This window comes from Trichosurus vulpecula, chromosome 1, assembly GCF_011100635.1.
Source record: "Trichosurus vulpecula isolate mTriVul1 chromosome 1, mTriVul1.pri, whole genome shotgun sequence".
In the NCBI taxonomy this organism is placed as follows: domain Eukaryota; kingdom Metazoa; phylum Chordata; class Mammalia; order Diprotodontia; family Phalangeridae; genus Trichosurus; species Trichosurus vulpecula.
This window is the reverse complement of record NC_050573.1, coordinates 501,860,563-501,878,001: the sequence shown is the minus strand read 5'-3', so window position 1 is coordinate 501,878,001 and position 17,439 is coordinate 501,860,563. Positions and strand designations below refer to the sequence as shown.

The 17,439-nt window shown below is 38.1% G+C and overlaps 1 protein-coding gene across 2 annotated transcripts in view; it reads left to right on the top strand.

Annotated features, from left to right (window-relative positions):
* The window catches only part of SEMA6A (semaphorin 6A), a 183,745-nt gene that overhangs the window by 86,803 nt on the left and 79,503 nt on the right, over positions 1-17,439 (top strand). For both annotated transcript variants that reach the window (XM_036740547.1, XM_036740539.1), the window contains exons 2-3: positions 12,379-12,516; positions 15,398-15,515. In XM_036740547.1, coding sequence (XP_036596442.1) covers positions 12,417-12,516; positions 15,398-15,515 — 218 coding nt within the window. In that variant the 5' untranslated portion in view covers positions 12,379-12,416. The remainder of the gene's footprint in view (positions 1-12,378; positions 12,517-15,397; positions 15,516-17,439) is intronic.

Below are 17,439 nucleotides of genomic sequence, written 5' to 3'. Positions count from 1 at the left end.
CTCTTCTTGTCCTTTTAACATACTATTACAAGGGCTAGGAAAATGTTGTCTTTGAGTTCGATATATTCTGTGAATAAGCATAAAGTCGAAATGGTAAACTTTATCCACTTCCCATAAAAGATTTAGGTGGTTCCTATCAAATCACAAAATCTCAGGGATTTTAGTAAAAGAAATCATGATTTCTTTTAAAAATAATTAATGAAAAAGCACAGTTGTACAGCTGTCTGGGGCCTCACAGAAACTTGATAATATGTGAAAAAAAGGAGGGAAAAGAACAAACCAAAAAAAGGCATTGAACAAGCTATGCCCCTCCCCCACCCTTCCCTTTTCTTTTTGTTTTTTAGAGGTTTTTGAAGCCTGAAGATTTTCTGGTACTATAGGGTGAGAGGCTGTGTCTCGCAGAGCTGGCCTTTGAGATCTGAGTTGAAGTCCTGTGGAATGAAAGTTACAACTCAGTAACCCAGTTCTCCAGGAAACTGTTTCTCTAGGCAATTAACTGTAAATTGCAGAGAAGGTTCTGCCCTACCCTGGTGAAAGGAGTTTCCTCATTTGAGACTTCACATCTACAAAAATTACGGGTCCAGTCCCAGATTCAGGATCAAGAGTCCACAGGGCCCAAAAGGAACAAAGAAACAATCAGTGGACACTTGGACAGGTGCCAGGGTGTGCTAGAGCCAGCTCTAACCAGGAAGAGTGTTAAATTTTCAGTGTGAGCATTCACACCTCCTAAATCAGCAGCTACAAATCAGAGCTTGATTCATTGTCTAAATTTAAGAAAGTGATGATCAACTGTGAAAGACTTAACTTCTCTCTTCAAGACAATGATCTACTAAGACAATTCCAAAAAACCCATGATGAAAAATGCTGCCTACCTCCAGAGAGAGAACTGATCCACTGAATATGAATTGAACCATATAGTTTTTTGCTTTATTTTTCTTGGGTTTTTTGTGTTTTCTTTTGAAACATGACTAATATGAAACTATGTTTTGCATGACTTCACATGTATAATCAATATCAGATTGCTTACCTTCTTAGGAAGGAAGGAGGGGCAGAAAAGAGGGAGATAAGTTAGAATTCAAATTTTTAAAAAAAACAAATGTTTAAAAAATTAAATGTAATGGGGAAATATTTAATGAAATAAAAAAATATTAAAAGGAAAATAGAAAAGAAATACAAAAAATGTCAATAATGCAGATTAAACTTAAAAGTGTATACAAACGTCCTCTCCACCATCCCTACCACCTTCCAACCTGGTTGTTAAACATTTATACCAGCACACTCCTGTATTGCTCCATAACCACTGCTTGAGTGCAGTAGGAGGATGAGGGTATAAAGGCATCACCAGACTGCAGGCCTGGTAACTGTAGGTTAATAACAATAACTGGCATTGACTAAGCTCTTTAAAGTTCACAAAGTACTTTCCTCCCTTGTCTCATTTGAGCCTCACAATGCCCCTAGACTTATGATAGTAAAGGGAGGAAAGCTGTCTGAGAACCATTGGGAAAATCCTTTAAAAAGCCAATGCCAGACCCTTTGGCCCTTGCCCAAAGACAATGTACAAACAGCAACAGCTTTATTTTTTAATAAAAAATGTCTAGATATATTTTAACTCAGACTAGTTTTGATATAAAATATGATGCAGAGGAAAGTTCATGAGACTGAAACAAAGAGACTTTGACTCCAGGCCTACCTTTTTCTAACTGTATGACAGTGGGTAAATCCCTTAGGCTCCCTAGGTTCTCAGTTTCGTTATCTGTAAACTATGATTTTATCAAATATTTATGACAAGATTCCTTGGCAGGCCTTTTTCTTTCTCCAAACAAATGAATACATGTGGTCTACGACATTTCCCTTTCTTCCGAAATGTGTGCTTTTATGTTCCTGCCAATGGTTAGGAGAAGAGCCAGGTGCTTTATCAAGAACTTGAAGCCATCATTCTTATTTGTATTGGCCTTATATCTTAATGAAACTATTTCAGCGCAGGTGGCCCCTATAGATAATTTATAAGAAAGATTATAATCAGAATCAATAGCCTTGAGCTGTTTCTAATTAGTTGGGAAACATCCTCCTGGCTGATTCTTCCTTAAGCCAATGCTCTTCTAATTTTTAAAAAAATCATTCACCACCAACAAAAATAAAATTTTTGAGTGCACATTTCCATATGAATATATTTCTTTGTAAATTGTATGCATGTCTGGCTCTCTTAACATTACATAGAGATTATAGATCATGAAATATACACAAAAACAAAAAAATTGTAAAAGATGATATAGATATTAATCTTTTTTCTCTACTTTATTAAGGGTAGGGTGTGTGTGTGTGCATGTGTGTGTGTGTGTGTGTGTGGAGAGCAACGCAATCAAATATGTTTTATTGTTTTTTTTAAATCTTGGTTTAATAAGTTGTGATACAGTGATTCAGTGAGCTTGTTACAAGCTCAGTTTATTGCAATGCTTGATTTGAATGACTGTCACAGTTGAAAAATATACCTTCCAAAGCTACATAGATGCAAATAGAAAATGCACATCGATGGTTGAACTTAATGAATCATTATACTCATTTGAGATCCCATCCACCAATTATGCAAAGGTTTTGTTGAAATTTGAGTTGTAAATTCCCATCTTTCTTGATAAGGAGGAGAGGAGGGTAGGAAAGGAGGCGTCAGCTCTGAAGGTCAGGTCTCAGGTCCAAAGGGTGGCGGTTCCATGTAGTGAGAAGTTGGTAATTTGGCAAGGTGCCCAGGTAAGCCCTGGTTTCCTGGTGCTTGATGGCCTTCTTCATTTGCTTCCAAGCTGTCTGATAGGTTGGGGGTGGGTAGGGGAAGAAGGCTGGCTGAGTTTTTTGGGAACCGGGTGGCAGCTCTGAGAGAGTTCTGTGCTTGGCCTCATGAACCTCAAGAATCCTGGCAGCAGCAGCTGCTGCGTCCTGTCTCACCTCATGCTAGCTGCTGCTTGTTTCCTTTCCTGAGGCGGTGGCTGCTGCTGCTTTTTTTCTCTTCTGTTCTTCTTTCTGCAACTCCTGTCAGACTCAGTGCAAGCCTTCTTTGTTCTTCTAAGACCTGGGGAAGATAAGAGCCTCCCTAGCTAGACAGGCTAAGCAGCAAGGAGCTCCTATCCTCGGGAATCATTTACAGCCTTTCATTCCCAGAATTCTCTATGACACACCCCGTCCAACTCCTATTCCTGAAGTCCTTGGCCCTATCCATTCTCAACCCCTCTCTCCTAGCCCTGGGCCTTGGAAGGGTCCTTGCTCTCTGGGAAGAGGAATTTGCTTGTCCTTCAGCTTGGGGGATATATAAGGAGTACTCCATTGCTACAGCAGGACTGTAAGGAGAAAGACCGGGGTGTGTGGGGGTTGGGTGGTGATTGCTTGCCCACCTGCCTGCCTGAGGAAGAGCACACACAGCTGATTATCCAGCACTGCCTGCACTGGGGGAGGGGAGAAGAGGCGAGTAGAGGAGCCAGGTGGCAGCTGTGAGTTCACTGAACAGCTGGGCTGCTCTCTGTTCTAATATTTTCTTCAAACACACACCAATGAATCGCCTTGCATACCCCCCGGAGTAGGCAAGCCTCACTTTGGAGATTCCAAATGACAGCATCCTATTAATGTTAGAGTCCTTGAAACTGTGCTGCATAGGTCAATGGAGGGCACTCTCTATTTAAATACTCATTTGTTTTGTTTAAATTTTCCTCTTGTGTGTGAGGATGATCAGTAGTTCTGATCTCTGCAAGACAGGTTCCAGGATTAAGTAGGCCAGGTTGTACCCACAGACATGACACCTGCCTCCACTATTCTTCAGGGAAGGTTTCTCATTCTGGCATGGGGGCCATCCAAAACTTCACCTTATCAGTTACTGAACCAGGGAGCAGTGCTGTTCCATTTCATAGCTGACATAGTTTCGGATGATTTATTGCTTGTACAACATCACAAATGAGGCAAGCTGAAAGGAGGGAAATATTTACACTTAACAGTATAAGTATGCTACAGGATAATCAACGCTTCCTTAAACTACTTGGAAAATGTTTGCATCATTCTTTCACCTCAAACCTTCAATAATTACGGTACAAAATTGAGTGAATCATTCCATGCTCGCCTTTTAAATATCAGCTATGTGCTTGTTTCATAGATTACCTTTAGTGAGGCCAATAAAAGCTCTCAGCATCTCTGACTACTTAAGGGTGTCCAACTATTAGACATTATTTTTATTGTTTAAAATACCATATCCTGCTTCTTACCTTGTTTTTTTCTCATTCTACTGTATTTTTTTTTCCTTTTTCCTATCTATTCAGTGTTAATGCCAGATAAGGGTCCGTATTATAAAATGACTAAATATACTAATTACACTAGAGTGGATTTCTCCCATCCCCTATGTTGAGGTAGGGAACTGACCTATATGGAGGATCAGCATGTGACTATATGGTAAATGGAAGGAGTCTCCGATTCCTTTGCAGTACCGTAACAGCTCCAGGGGAGAATCTGTACTGATTTAGCAAAATTCAGAGAGGATGTGATGGAAAAGAAGCCAAAGGGTTGACCACCAGGTGATGAATTTTTTAGCCCAAGCCAACTTACTAAGACACGGAAGGTTTGTGATCTAGGTCATTGGAGGGAGCACCCAAAGATCTTTGAAGCAAGTAAATCTATTGTACATAAAAATTTAAGGCAGGCCTCTCTGTCCCTTCCTTTTTTTTTTTTTTGCTAGCTATATGTGACTGTATCTTAACACTGAAGTACCAAAGCATTTATATTTTCATCGCACTTGCGGATAAATAAAAAGAGAAATGAGCCTTATTATTCTTTTCACTTTTTAAAAAAATGTCAATGGGCCTTTTCAGGTACAGAAGTTAAAAAGCTGCCTGTACCCCTCATCCTGCTTAACCTGCCCCTGAAATTTACGCACGTGTGCGCGTGCGCACACACACACACACATAACTACAGAAAATTGGGACCATGGTAGCAGACATATGTCAGGCTACATAGCAGCTGTGAAATGTTCTACAAAGTTACCGTAACATGTGCACCAGGGTAGAATTTCTTTCTTTAGTTTGAGGTATCTTCCCACACTTCTCCCTCAGCACTCCCCACCCACTCTAGTGGGACAGTCTGATTCTGGGACTATGACTTGAGTTTCTAAGTACAGAGCTGCTTCCTATGCTAGAATTGGGGAACAGCCCTCCCCATCAGCATAATCATCATCATGTCTAGGCTGCACTGCACAAACAATCTCTCTCCTTCTCCAGTGGGAATAGTAACTGTAGGGCTTAGAGACTAGCCTGTGATTTCCCTCATACTGTTTAGGGAACTCCTGCTTCGCTAGAACAGGTTGGTACTTTCTTTATAATTTAGTTTTAGTTTCCTAGAGAGCACTGAGAGGTTCAGTGACCTACCCAAAGTCATACCAGTAAGTGTAAAGGTAGGACTTGAACTCAGACCTATAAATTTAGCACTCTATGCACTGTGTTCTCTTTCTGACATAGAGATTTTAGTCAATAAATAGGTCTTTATAAATGTTGATTGCTTCTCTTTACAAAGTGCTCAGGCCACTCAATCAAAGCTCTGGTTACTGGTCATGTTTGAAATATTCCTCTAAAGTAGGTAAGAAGTGTTGTTATTTTATATGGTAACTTTATTTTATGTAGAAACTTGGTAGATGAGTGACTTCCAGGAAATTGTTCATAGTAAAAATGGTAAAGGTGGGAATAGCTCTCATTGTCCTGGTATAATTTTTTTCTTTTATCCAGTAGACCACACTTCTAAGAGAGATTGTAAAGGGAGATTTTGAGCTTGCAAAATTTCAAGTGAAATTATTTTTCTTATGATTACTTTGATACTTTGGATCTGTGAGCTCAGAGAAGAGGTAATTCATAACCTTTCCTTCTCTCTCACTGTGTGACTGTTATGCGTGTCCTCCCATAATTCTCTGTGGAACGCACCCAAGGTACTGGAGGCTTTCTTCTAGATTTCTCCGCATCTTACTGGAGCATTTGGGCTCTCCATGAGTTACCTCTCCCTCTAGCCATGTGACCAGCACCATTATGTAGCTTCCTTTGAATAATTCTTGGTTGATGCTTTGCTGCAGACTCTTCACATCCCACCTACACTTACACCTAGTCATTGCCTTAATATTATTACTTATTAAATGATTGTCTATACTGATGACTCCCATATCTATCCCTCCAACCTTTGTCACTCTCTTGTGACAGTCACACGTGACACACTTCCTATTCAGTATTTCAAACTGGATGTCCTTTAGGTCTCTCAGAAACAAAATATCCAAAGCAGAACTCACTATCTGTTCTCCTGAGCCCACTCCTCTTCCAAACTTTACTATTCTTTTCTACCATCCTTCTAGTCTCCCAGGTTTGTAATCTTAGAATCATTCTCAACTCCTGACTATTCCTTACCCCACATGATCAGTCAATCAATTGGCATATCTTGTGTTTTCTACCTCTACCATATCTTATGTCTTTCCCCTTCTCTTTACAAAAAAACTATCATCTTAATTAAAGCCCTCATAGCTTGGATTATTAAAATAGCCTCCTAACTGATCTCTACCCAAAGCCTCTCCCTACTCCAATCTATCCTCTGGAACTATTAATGATTTTCCTTTGGTTGTTTTTGATGTTATTTTTTTAAATGATATTTTTTAAGGCCAAGGTTAAAATCTCCTTCTATGAAGTCATCTCTGACTAATCCAAATAGGAGTTATTTCTCTTTTTTGGCATCCAATAAGTGCTAAGTGAGTCTTATAAATAGGACAGACTGTGCACTATTTGTTTGCTTATATTGTTTCTTTTTTGTGATATGCCTTGCTTCCCCCAACCAAATTGTTATTTCAAACAAGGGCATTTTATCAGTACATTTTATTTTTATATTACTTCATTTCCCAATCTATTGTTCCATACTCCCTCTACTGGAGAACCATCTTTAATAATGAATAAAAAAGAGGGCATTAAGAGTCCAGCAAAACCAATTAATACATCAAAAAAGTCTGACACTATATTCAGTATTTGACCACGATCGTCCTTCACCTCTTCCAAAATGGAAAAGGGGTCTTCTCGTTATTCTGCTTAAGGGCCAGGCATGGGCATTCTAATTTCACAGCACTGCATCGATTGTTTTGTTGTTGTTCTGCTCAGTTACATTGTTGCATTTAGTGTGCATACTATCATCCTACTTCTGCTTACTTCATTTTGTAACAGTTCAGATAAATCCTCCCATGTTTCTCTGCAATCATCGTCATTATAGCATGGTAATTTTCCACTCTATTCAAGAATCATAATCTGTTTAGCAGTTCACTGATCTAGGTTCCTCTCAAAGTGATTCTCCTAAAGCACAGGTCAGATCATGCCATTCCACTACTCATAAATTCCAATGTCTCTCTGTTACCTCTCTAGGATCAAAATTAAACTCTGCTACTAGGCATTCAAAGTTCTTCCTGACCTAGTGAAGGTGAAGCCACCTTTCCATCCTTATTACGTATTACTCTTCTTTCTGAACAAACTGTCAAGACCAGTCAAGGCAAACTGCTCTTATTGCTTCTCATATATCCAAATCCATCTCCCATCTTTATCCTGACTATTCCCTTTCCCATTCCTGGAATCCCTCCCCCCCACCCCCCCCTTAACTCATCCTCTTAGAATCTCTATTTTTCTTTAAGGATCCATTCAAGTTCTAACTTCTCCATGAAGCCTTTCTTGATTACCCTCTTTTCCCTCCTTCCTCCCATTCAAACATCTTGCATCTGTTTTTGAATCTATTTCATATATATATACCTATACATTTTCCTGTGGTCTGTCCCAGATAGATAGTAAGCTCCTCGAGATTGGAGGTTATTTTACTTTTGACCTTAAATCTCCAGCATGTAGCACAGTGCCTGGCACAGAGTAGACCCTTAATGAGGTTTGTTGATTATTTTATTGATGTGAGCATATAAAATAAGGTCCCTCTGTCCTTGTGGAAATAACAGTTTGGTTGAGGGAGACAATGTGAGCCTGTGCACACACACATGCACACATATAACAATACAAGTATACCAATAGTGGCTAATGTATCCTACTGATAGGACTCACCATCCTAGCATTTATTGGAGGTTAAAAAGAGAAATCACTCCTGTCTCGGCTTCCCTTCTTCACAGAAGAAGGTTTGAACCCTGACTCTTAAGAACAGGTACACACACAACAAATAACTAGTTGGTTGATTATGGTTGATGGAGTGGTTGTAGATTCTTTTCAAGTAATAAACTGGATTATGAGAGGTAGAGATTTCTGACTTCACAGTCAGATTTTAGTGTACAGTTTTTCAGAGTCAGTGGCATGACTTTGCATCATATCATCTTAGACTATATAGTTCCATAAAGGCAGGGAATTGTGTCTTATCTAAACTTTGTATTACCTTCAGTGTCTAGCATGGTGCCCTGCACATAATAAGTGATAAATACATAATAATACAGAAAGGACATTGGATTTATCAGTAGAGGATTTGGATCCAAACCTTAGTTCTGTTTCTTACTACCTTTATGATGTCAGGGAAATCATCTAAAATGAGGGACTAGGCTATGTGATCACTAAGGCAATTTCAATGAGTCTATTAAATGTTTGTTGAATTGGATTTAATGTATAGGATGAAGACATGAGGGGAAAGGAAATGTTGGTAAATATACGTGTATATGTGTATGTATATGTATATACACACACATACATATATGTATATATACACATATATTTAAATAAAACTTCTGACTTTAAAAGGATTATAAATATATAGTTAGAAGGGACCTTAGAGGTCACCTAGGCCAACCCTTTCATTTTACAGATGAGAAAAACTGAGACCTAAAGAGGTTTAATGATTTGTCAAAGTTCACACGTAATAAATGGCAGAATCATTTCAAACTCAGGTCCTTTGACTGTACACGGGATATTCTTGCCAGGTACCCCACTCTTTTACATATTTAAACTTACTTGGATATATGTCTGATTTACAGCTTTTGGGAAGAATATTCTTAGAGAACTTAAAGACATCTTTTTAACCTTATTTTGTTTGGCTTTCAATATCCTGAAAACCTGAATGCAGGTGGTGGCCAGTTGGTATTCAGCACTGTTTAATTTATCTAAAAGAAGCCAATAATAATGACCTTATGTTTGTTTGTTCATCACGATTTCAATATCCAAATTGATTTAGTAGACCAAAAAAAGCAATAAAAATAATTTATCATCTTTAAATAAGCAAAAATAAAAAGTCAACCTTTTCATTTAACTCAGACCAAATTAATATGATTATTTCTAGATGAATCTGAAAGTATTTAATGGATTCACCATACAGAAATCCATGAAGAGCAAGTCAAAATGTTCTTAAGGATGACAGTGAATTCTAGGAACAAAAGTGACATCAAACATTGTATAAAAACCCTGACAAAATAGTATACTTTTATGTGTGCCAGCTTCAGGGCCAAGAAAGTGGGAAAATAAGACAATGAATTATCCAGGTGATTGTAGCAAAATAAGCTTTCTATGGAAGTAAAGTATTTTAGCTTGAATTATCCTCATGGATAGATATGATGACCAAAATCTCTACTTAATTGCTTAAATACATAATATAGTTGGCTTGCATAAGTACAAACAGAGACCAGAAAAATAAGAGAATGTCTCAATACCTAATAAATGTACTTCATGTTAACAGCAGTTTTAGATGAATCTGAAAGTACATTTTTATGGTAACAGCACTAACTAACATGAATTTCAGATATTAATATAAATGTGTGGCTATTGCATATTGCTATTATTTTAGCTCCCTCAAAGTCATCACAGACTTGGTCTCAGAGGGAAGACCCAGATCCTCATTTACAGTCTTGAAAATGAACAAACAAGTGATATCTGTCTGCAGAATGCCAAAAAAAAATTATACTGTTTTCTCATTTACACAGGCAAGTGGAATAGGGAAGGAAAAATAGATCAAAATCTCAGAAGAATAAAGCTTTAAATGTCCATGTGCATTAATCAGTGCTGCTCTGATACCTTTACTCATAACACAAATGTTAGCTGCCTGATGACCTTAGAGGTATATGGAAAACCATTTAGCAGCTTTTTTTTTCTGGAGACATCTAGCTGGAAGAATAAAGTGTTGAGCCCCGAGTCAGAAAGACCTGAGTTCAAATCAGGTTTCAGACGCAAAGAAACTGGACCAGTCACATATCATCTGTCTGCCTCAGTTTCCTCATCTGCAAAATGGATATAATAGCACCCACTTCCCAAGGGTTGTTGTGAAGATAAAATGAGATAATATTTGTAAAATGCTTTGTAAACTTTAAAACATTATATAAATGTTAGCCATGATGATAATGATGATAGTGTGGCCCCACTGTGAACATACATTTGATTTACCAGGCTCTGAGCAATTACATATCTATGTATCAAGACTAGAGGAAGCAGTTAGGTAGATTTCTTCTGGGAACACTGATCTTCTCCACTTTAGGGAAGAGCTTTGTATTTGACCAGAGCAATTATAAGATTGCAATAATTGAAATTTGTTGATGTAGTAAAGCTGTGGTGCTTTGGTTTTTTTCCCTTACAAGGCACTCGTACAGAGAATAATATATTTGTAGAGAGATAATAATTAATTTCTTACATAAGGCACAAATCCCCTCATTCATATAAAGCATTAAAAAGAATGAGTCTTTAAAAGTAGTGTATTTCTGAAGACTTGTAAGTGGGAAAAATCAGCCCTTGTTTCTCTTTTATTCTTCCTTTAATGTTACAAACCCTCTGAGGTAACTTATGCTCCTGCCTAATATTGTAATGTTTCCCTTGAGCCTTCAGTGTATTATTATCTCTCCCTCCTCCTCCCTATATGCTTTTCCATCTCAGACATAATAGCTAGCTAGTTTCTATTTCATGTTTTACTTACTCTTGCTATTGAATCCTCCTCCTCATTGTAATCCTGACAACAGACATGGAAGATGGTAGCAGCCTCCCAGCTGACCCTGGAGGTGCTATTCTTTGAGCTCAAACCCTTTATAACATGCCAAACCAACCAAGCTTATCTTGTCACCACTTATAACCTGCTCCTAGACATAAATAGAGAGGGTATTTATGCCCCCTTAGTAATGGAGTGCTCTTCTAGGCAAGTCATGCTTTATAATTGAATTTCAACCCACACTTCAGGGATGTAGATAGGAAACTGTTCCCCCCCCCCACCCTTTTATTTTCAAGATAAAGTAAATTAATTAATGTGCACTTTCCAATTGGAGTAATGATTAAGACCCAGCTGTGGCTGTGAAATTATATGCTGAAATGCAACAAAGGATTTGTTAATGCTTTGGGGGAAGGGAAATAAGGGAGAGGGGTGAAGAAAAGAACCATAGGTGTCTAAAATTAAATGGTGTTGTAAAAGTACATGTTAGTACTTTGTTTACCAAATCGACTTTCAAAGACGATCTAGGTTATGAAGTCTGACTTTTCTACGCACAAATCTTCAATGATTGATGGGGCACTGTAAAATTGCTGCGTTCAGAAAGATAATTTTTGGCAGACGACTTCAAAGGGTTAGAACACAGGAAGGATGAAAGGATAGCTTCATTTTTACATTAATTTCCCCCTGTAGATCAACATCTAACTGAAATCTGCCTGGGAATTAGGAGCTATTTACTTTATTACATGATGTTTTCTTTCATTGTATCCAGTGGTCCCCATGTGGATCTTTTTATCTTTATGGTTTAGGGGAATTTTCATATATATAATGTGATTTTGAGTGAGTATAGCAGGTAATGGGAATAAAATTATTTTTAGGTAGTCTCATTCACCATTGTTTTATTGCAAGGTGTCATTTAAGGCCTAACTTATAAATGAGTAATGGGATGGGGATGGGGAAGTTCAATAGGTTTTATCAGCTCCCTGCCTATTCTCCATGAGGTGTAAATCAGTCATTTTCATTGTTTTTATTTAGATACTGTAGTATGGCTTTATTTGTGCCTGCTACCATCATCTAGTTATGTAAACCTGCCAAGAAAAAGAACTAAGTATTTCCCTAAGAACTCTAATTGCCAATTTTCTTTAAAACCAGAAGGCTTTCTACCTAGTAGCCCATAATGTATTAAAAGCTGTTCACTAGGGAGGATCTTGCATTGTACCAGTCATCAGCTTGGAGAAGTTTTTGAAGGGGCTCACGTCAATGAGGAGTCACGGCGGACAGTGGGGAATGTAAGCATTTCCCTTTGTTAAAACTACACTAATTGCTCAATTTATAATGGAAAGGATAGAAAGCAGAATTTTCTTTTCTCTTAAATTTAGCACAATAAAGTAGCATCTTGCTGGACAGAATCGAATTAACAATGAATTAAAGAGGATATAAAGAAAGAAAAATTCTTTTTCTGGTCTTTGGCAGGGTGAAGTAAAGAAATAAAGTCTCCCCACTGAACTACTATGAGGTCAGAAGCCTTGCTGCTATATTTCACACTGCTACACTTTGCTGGGGCTGGTTTCCCAGAAGATTCTGAGCCAATCAGTATTTCACATGGCAACTGTAAGTATTAACAATCTCACAGATCGTCTCAGGTTAGCAGGTTTTCTGCATTGAAACAATATGAACTGCATCTGCATTCACATGCACCTGCCAGGCCTAGTTAGTTGGGAAACACTTTTATTTGCTCTGTCTTATTTGGATTATAGGAGTAGATGTAGCATCAGATGCAACTCAGAGATGTGCTTGGTTTCCTTAGAGGATCCTGCCAAGGCAGAATTCCAATCTGAGGATCTCTTAAATCCTGCTTTTCTAAGCAGCCAAACAAGTCTGTAGTACTAACAATATATATGAATGAATCAACCAGCATTTACTCATTGAATATGCAAAAGATATGAAACTCCTTACCTTCAAGGAACTTGTAATCCAATTAGGCAGAAGACACTAATTAATGCACACAAAACAATTAAAGAATAACAGATAATATACAATTTGGAGTCAGTATAGGATTCTGTATAAAGTGATAACTGTTAGTCTTGTCTTTGTGATCCTTGGTACCACCACTCAGAAGGAACCCATACCTGGAATATTCAAGGTCATTCATTACCTAAATATGTGACTTTATTGTCACTCAATTCCATAACATTAGGAAATCATTTTTTTTTTACATCACTCTCTCTCTCAAATCTAGGTTTGTAAAGAGAGACATGTTGTCTTTTAGTGAGCCCTTTGGATAAAGGGATAGATGAAATTCCATAATAGAGACCAAAAATAAAAATAAAAAAATCTGAAAAACTTATGCTGTTCAGCAGGGCATCACAATGGTGGCTTTAACTTAGGTGATCAATGAAATGGGTAAGAAGCCTACTAGTAAAATTTCCCACTGTGTATTTATAAGAAAAGCCTAAGATTTTTTTTAAAAAGTAATATAAAGATAAATCAAGGTTATAAAGTTTGATTTTTGGATAAATATTCTGAATCCTAGGTGATTTTCTGCTTATTATTCCATCACCATCCACCCCCCACCCCACCCCCCAAAATGCTTAGTTTCAGTTTAAAGAAGCAACAAACATCTGGTTTTGGTGCAGACCAGTGTCAGAGTATCTACTGCCTTTTTCATAGATCTGTACTTGGCCAGTAGCTGAATCATGATAATGGTGTAAGAGTTGTTAAATAAAACGAAACCGCTCAATAGAGCAAAAAAATTCTCCAAAGTCACACTTGTGCTTCTAAAAACTAGTAGTGTAAGTTAAATGAGAGATGAGGACTTGTATTAGCTTTTAGTAAAACTGTAGTTAGCATTCACTGGTAGTTGCTATGCCTCTTCCTTCTTGTAAGCATGGACACTGAGAGCCTTTGCCTCTCAGTTTCTTAAGAAGGTATTTCTAGTTGAGAGTGCTTTCTGGAGCTGGCTGTATGTTCTATAGCAGAAAAATGTCGGGATTTAGGCAAGGTGGTATATTAGAAAGTTTAGTGGAGTGAGACTCAGAATCCTGTCTCTATTACTTGTTACATGTATGACCTTGGGCAAACCACAATCTCCCTTGCCTTCAGTTTCCTTGTAAATTAGCAAGGGACTCAAATCAATGAGGTCTAAGTTGCTAGTTCTGAATTCTAGATGTGTTCTACCTCTCGCTTTTAAGGTGTTATTAGGAAGTATATGTCTTCAGCCAATGAGAGCTCAAGAGGAGACATCCTCATCGGATGCCTGCCAGTGTTATAATGTCACAGAATTAGTTACCTCCAGAGGTATGCAGACCCGTGAGAGTTGATGGTTAAATTTTCAGTGTGAGATTTACACTTTGGAAATTGGCAAACTCTACAGATCAGGCTTGATATATTATTGTTTTGTTGATTCTTTAAAAATTGCTGTTAGCATGAGGCACATTTGTTAGATGTATACACATCCTCTTAATTTCCTGGTCTTTGTTTTTGCTTGCACAAACCAATTATAACATGTGTCTGAGCAATTACTTAGAGATTTTGATCATTGTACCTACCCATGAAGATAATTCAAGCCAAAATATTTTACTTCAATAAAATGTTTATTTCTACTGAAATAAACTTAAAAATTATGTTTATTTTTAAAAGAGAAAATGTTAACGCAGATTAAACTTAAAAGTACATTGTGTATCCAGTTTTTTTCCCCAGTATGTCCCAGTATCCTTACCAAAAAGTCCCTGTCCTACTATGCACTTTCAGTACCAATTTTAATATGGTCATCACCTCTCCCACCCTCATCCCTAAAGAGATTCCTGATCAGCTAAACACCCACAACAATAAACTGCCCACAATTCCTGGAAAACAAAACAGCCAGCCGGCAGTATTAGACCAATCTAACTGGAAGGCAGTGAAGAGTGTGTGTATATATACATATATATACACACACACACACACATATATATATATATATATATATATGTATGTATGTATGTATTTTTTTCTTTAGGTCTTGAACCTGAGCTGTCACCACTAGACCATATTGACTTTACAGTGATAACTTTGTACCAGGAGAGAATCTTTGGCAGACAGCCCCTAAGGCTTAGCACTCTGAAAAGGATGAAAAGAAAACTGTATGAAAGACTAGAAGCCCTGTGTGCAATGGGCTTTCTAGACTATTTTAGCTTCAGTGAAGATGGGGGTGGGGTATCATAATTTTAAGCTGACAAAAATGTAAGCGTGCTTCTTTTAAAATCTGTAAATAAACTTTGATCAGATTGTAAATCCTCACTGTTTCACATTTTTACTTGAAGTTACAGAGAATGCTGGAAAAAAAGGAAAATGAAAATCAGAGCGTTTGGGGACCACTAGCAATACTGGGGGTGACATGCATGCCTTATTTCTGTGATCTTGTCCTCTCTTTTTTCCCTTTAAAAATCTCCTGCTCCTGCTTCCCTTGGTTTTCTTTTATGTTCCACCTCCCCACCCACTCTGCTTTTCACAGATACAAAACAGTATCCGGTGTTTGTGGGCCACAAGCCAGGACGGAACGCCACACAAAGGCACAGACTGGACATCCAGATGATTGTGATAATGAATAGAACCCTCTACATTGCTGCCAGGTCAGTGACATTTTTCCTCATTCCTTCCTTGGAAAGCTTTGTACATCCAAAAATGCCTCAGATTATTCAGTCGTGAATTTATTTATCATTTCATGATAGCCCCTAACCAGTTATTTTTAAAATTGTAAAATAAATAGTAATTTCTCATTATTCATGTAATTGTTAAATTATCATTATTCACTTAAAGGCTCTCCATTCTAGTACTTTAATTCATATTTCTGTGAGAGGATTGTATGTTTCAGGAATTTAAACCCAAATGATCTACAGTGAAATTGAATGCATACATGCATGTGTGCACGTGTGTGTGTGTGTGTAATATTTTTTTAACAGACCTGTGTTTTCATCAGTTTCATCAGGAATTGCTGGTGAGAAACTTCTACCAATATAAATCATCACTTCCTTGGCAATTTATGGTCTTAAGAGAGTTGCCAGGGCACTGAGATTAAGTGACTTGCCCTAGGTGAAACAGTCAATATGTATCACAGATGCGACTTGAACCCAGGTCTTTAGGACTCTGAGGCCACCCAGCTCTGTCTCTGTCTCTCTGTCTCCGTCTCTCTCTCTCTCTCCCCTCTTATATATGTGGATGCTGTTTGTACACACACACACACCCTCATAGATAGGTGATTTCATTGGTGTGGTATTCTTCTACCAACCCAGATTATAACTGCCTTGCCCCAGCACTGATAAATATCTACATAACACTTCTATATTGCTGCTTTCTATAGTTACTGTGTTCCAAAAACTAGTCTGAAATTCACAGTGAATTAATTCTTGGGAATAGCCAAAGTCTTGAACTGATTTGATTAACTGCTAATTCATTCCATCAGTAGCCAGTCTTCACGTGTTGTTATGGCCAAAAAGAACATTACCTAATAATTGCTCTTCAGGTGATTAACCTCCCCCAACTGGTCCTCAAATGATAGGTCATCTACTCAGAGTCTTTTCACCTGGTTAGGATTTGCCAGACCCGCTGCTCCATGGTCATAACATTTGAAAACCCGAGTGCAAGGGTAGAAATGGTGCCCCAAAGCCAAGTAGAACTCTGCTTGGCCCTGCGCTGTGCTGTTAACATTTTTATCAATTATTGGATCAAGGCATAGATGGTACACTCATAAAATTTGCAGATGACACAAAGCTGGGGAATATAAATTATACACTATGATGGAGTCAGGCTCCAAAGGTATCTTGACAAACTAGAGCACTGAGCTGAATCTCATAAGATAAATTTTAAAGGCTTACACTGTAGTACAAAAAAATCAACTTCACAAGTACAAGCTCTCAGTGGGGAATGGCTGGTTAGGAGCTGTTCTGAAAACAATCTGGTGATTTTAGCCACCTCTAAGCTGAATGTGAGTCAGCGGTGTGACGCGGCAGCCAAAAGAGTCCATGCAGTCTTGGGCTACATTAAGGGAGGCGTGGCCTTCAGGTGAAACAGAACAAGATCACAGAAATAGGGCATGCATGTCACCCCCAGGATTGCTAGCTATTTTAGGAAATAATTCTTTATTGATAAGCTAAATAATTGTTTTTAGCTCATTTTTATCATAATTATCTGAGCTCATTTTGGGACAGGATTGCCCAACTGACCAATTTGGGGGAGGGAATCTTGTGTGGGCAAAGAACACCTAGATTTCAGGAAGTGTGATAAGCTTTCTCATGACATCCTTGCAGACAAGATAAAGAAGCATTACTGGCTACATGACAGGACCTAAAGAGTTGGGGCAGTGTGGGAGAGTAGAGAGAGCACTAGATTTGGAAGTCAGAGGACCTCTGTTCCAAACACAGTTCTGCCGCTTGCTCCTTGTGCTATCTTGAACAAGTCTTTCTCTAACTTTGTTTCTTTATTTGTAAAAAGGAAGGGCTTGAATGATGTGATCTCAGAGGGTCCCCTCAAGCTTTACATTTATGGTCTTACGGATAA